The 2,336-nt window shown below is 35.7% G+C and overlaps 1 protein-coding gene across 1 annotated transcript in view; it reads left to right on the top strand.

Moving 5' to 3' along the window:
• The window catches only part of LOC106881154 (serine protease 27), a 46,697-nt gene that overhangs the window by 12,086 nt on the left and 32,275 nt on the right, over positions 1–2,336 (top strand). The window contains exons 2-3 of the mRNA XM_052975500.1: positions 419–578; positions 1,858–1,976. Of these exons, the coding sequence (XP_052831460.1) occupies positions 419–578; positions 1,858–1,976 (279 nt within the window). The remainder of the gene's footprint in view (positions 1–418; positions 579–1,857; positions 1,977–2,336) is intronic.

The following is a 2,336-nucleotide window of genomic DNA, read 5'->3' as shown; positions in this document are numbered from 1 at the left end:
AAAAGAGAAAAGAGAGAATATCCAATAATATTGCACTGTTATATTTAGTGGTTATTTAAGTAATGAGTTTGTGGATGGTTAATGTGTTCGATGAGTTGATGAAGGAGCAAGAACTCCTGAAGTATGGCATATACACCCATTAACCATTTTTCTATCTTTGATTTCATTGTTGTTGTTTACATCAGGCGTCTTGGATATGAAACATTGTAACAAAATGACTACACTGGCTATAATTTCTATAGAAAACCTGTAGAGATAACCTTAACATGTGATGTAATAGCACTGATAACTCAACAGAACATAGAATTGACTTATAAAAACGTTTAATATACTTTGTAGTATATTGTAGTAGTATAACAAAATATGGTGTCCCCCCCACATCATTAATAATAACAGAATATGAAATCTCTTGTTTCAGCTCGTTTCCACAGTTGGCTTCAAAGGATAGTTGATGGTTCAGACCTTCACTGTGGCGCTCCCTATGTAGCAACATTGGAAGTTGAAAAGGCGAATGGAATTGAACACTGTATTGGAACTTTAATCAATCTGACCCATGTCATAACAGCAGCTCATTGTCTGTAAGTTGAGATGTTGTTATTGTTGTTGATATTGTTGTTGCTATTGTTGTTGTTGTTATTGTTGTTATTTAGTAACAGTTTAACCTTGTGAGGGTGTGTGGCCTAGCATTTAAGGTGTTGCATTCATGATAGTGAGATCGTGGTTTCGATTCCCAGACTAGGCAGTGCATTGTGTTTTTATGCTGAAAACTTCATCTCACATTGCCCTGTGATAACTTTGACATCTCATGTGTGGCACACTGTGTCCCTGTATAGGTAATGCTGATTTGATGAAGGTAGAAAGATTAATGTAAACAAGTTATCTGTGTAGTTTGTTCAGCAAGAAATTGTGGAATAGGTGTTGGCATGATTGTGTAGTAAGAAACTTGATTCCCAACCACATAGTTCTAGGTTCAGTCCCACTGCATTATACCTTGGGCAAGTGTCTTCTACTTTAACCCCAAGATGACCAAAGTCTTGTGAGCAGATTTGGTTGATGGAAACTGAAAGAAGCCTGTTGTATATGTATATATATATGCGTGTGTGTATGTGTGTGTGTGTATGTATGTGTCTTTGTGCCTGTGTTTGTCTTGCACCATCATCTGACAACCATGTTGGTGTGTTTATGTCCCTGTAACTTAGTAATACACATACAAATATGCATGTAAATATATATAGGGATATACATATATATAGAGAGAGGCACAAAAACTGAAAACATTCAGATGAACTCTCATGTATAAACAAGTAAATATTTACATATTTACAGGACAAATTCACTAAGAATACAAAAATATACAGAAAACTAAGGGGAGAGGCCATAGTATTTCATGTTCGACAGCTGTTTCTAGGGGGCTTGGAATTATATAATAGTTGTAATGTTGGCAAATGGAGTGTGCAAAAAGTCAAAGATATGCAATCAGTAGTGGCCAATCTCTCCACCCTAATTATGGTGTCTGGATTTACAGGAACGTTCATATACATTCTCTGCCAGTTGCATGTCTTTGACTTTTTGCACATTCCATCTGCCAACATTACAACTATTAGGAAGGCTATCCAGCTGGAAAGGCCATTCCAAGGCTCACAGAGCTTAATGGAACCCTGAGGCTTGTTGGACCTTGTCAAACTGTCCGACACATGCCAACATGGAAAATAGATGCAAAAATGCTGCTGTTGCTGCTGCTGCTGCTGCTGCTGATGATGATGATGACATTGGTGACACAGATTATGATGACAATTTTCTCTGTTCTTAGATTTGTCATGTTCTAACCATATCCCTGTTTTTAATTTTTTCTTCCAGTGATAATGGTGAGTCTGTTAGAGTTACTCTTGGCAATGGAGCAAGCAAAGAATTTGGAGTCAGTATAAGGACTAAGAAATGGCACATCCATCCTGGTTTTTACATTAGTTCCAAGAAGTGTAAGTATCAAAACTATTGAAACATTGTTGACATCTAAGGTATAAAATTTATATATATATATATATACACTTTTAATATAGGTAAAGTTTTTTTCAAAAAAATTTTACCAGTAGCCAGCACTTAAAGATCATCAGCTAGGCTTACTACATAAGCTATTTTTTAAATATATTTACCACTCTGTGCGTGTCTGTTCAGTTGAAGGCCCCATGACTTATAAAAAAAAACAATACCAAGAAAGTATAAATTCAAAATTCAAATAAGTTATCATATAGTAAGAGATGTGTGGCTTTGGGAAGTTTAACTCTTCTTTCTAGCAAACAGGTGCATATTGTACCCTGACTTTTAATGATATATATATG

This window comes from Octopus bimaculoides, chromosome 21 (genome assembly GCF_001194135.2).
Source record: "Octopus bimaculoides isolate UCB-OBI-ISO-001 chromosome 21, ASM119413v2, whole genome shotgun sequence".
Lineage (NCBI taxonomy): Eukaryota > Metazoa > Mollusca > Cephalopoda > Octopoda > Octopodidae > Octopus > Octopus bimaculoides.
This window is presented reverse-complemented; position numbering and strand designations above follow the sequence as displayed.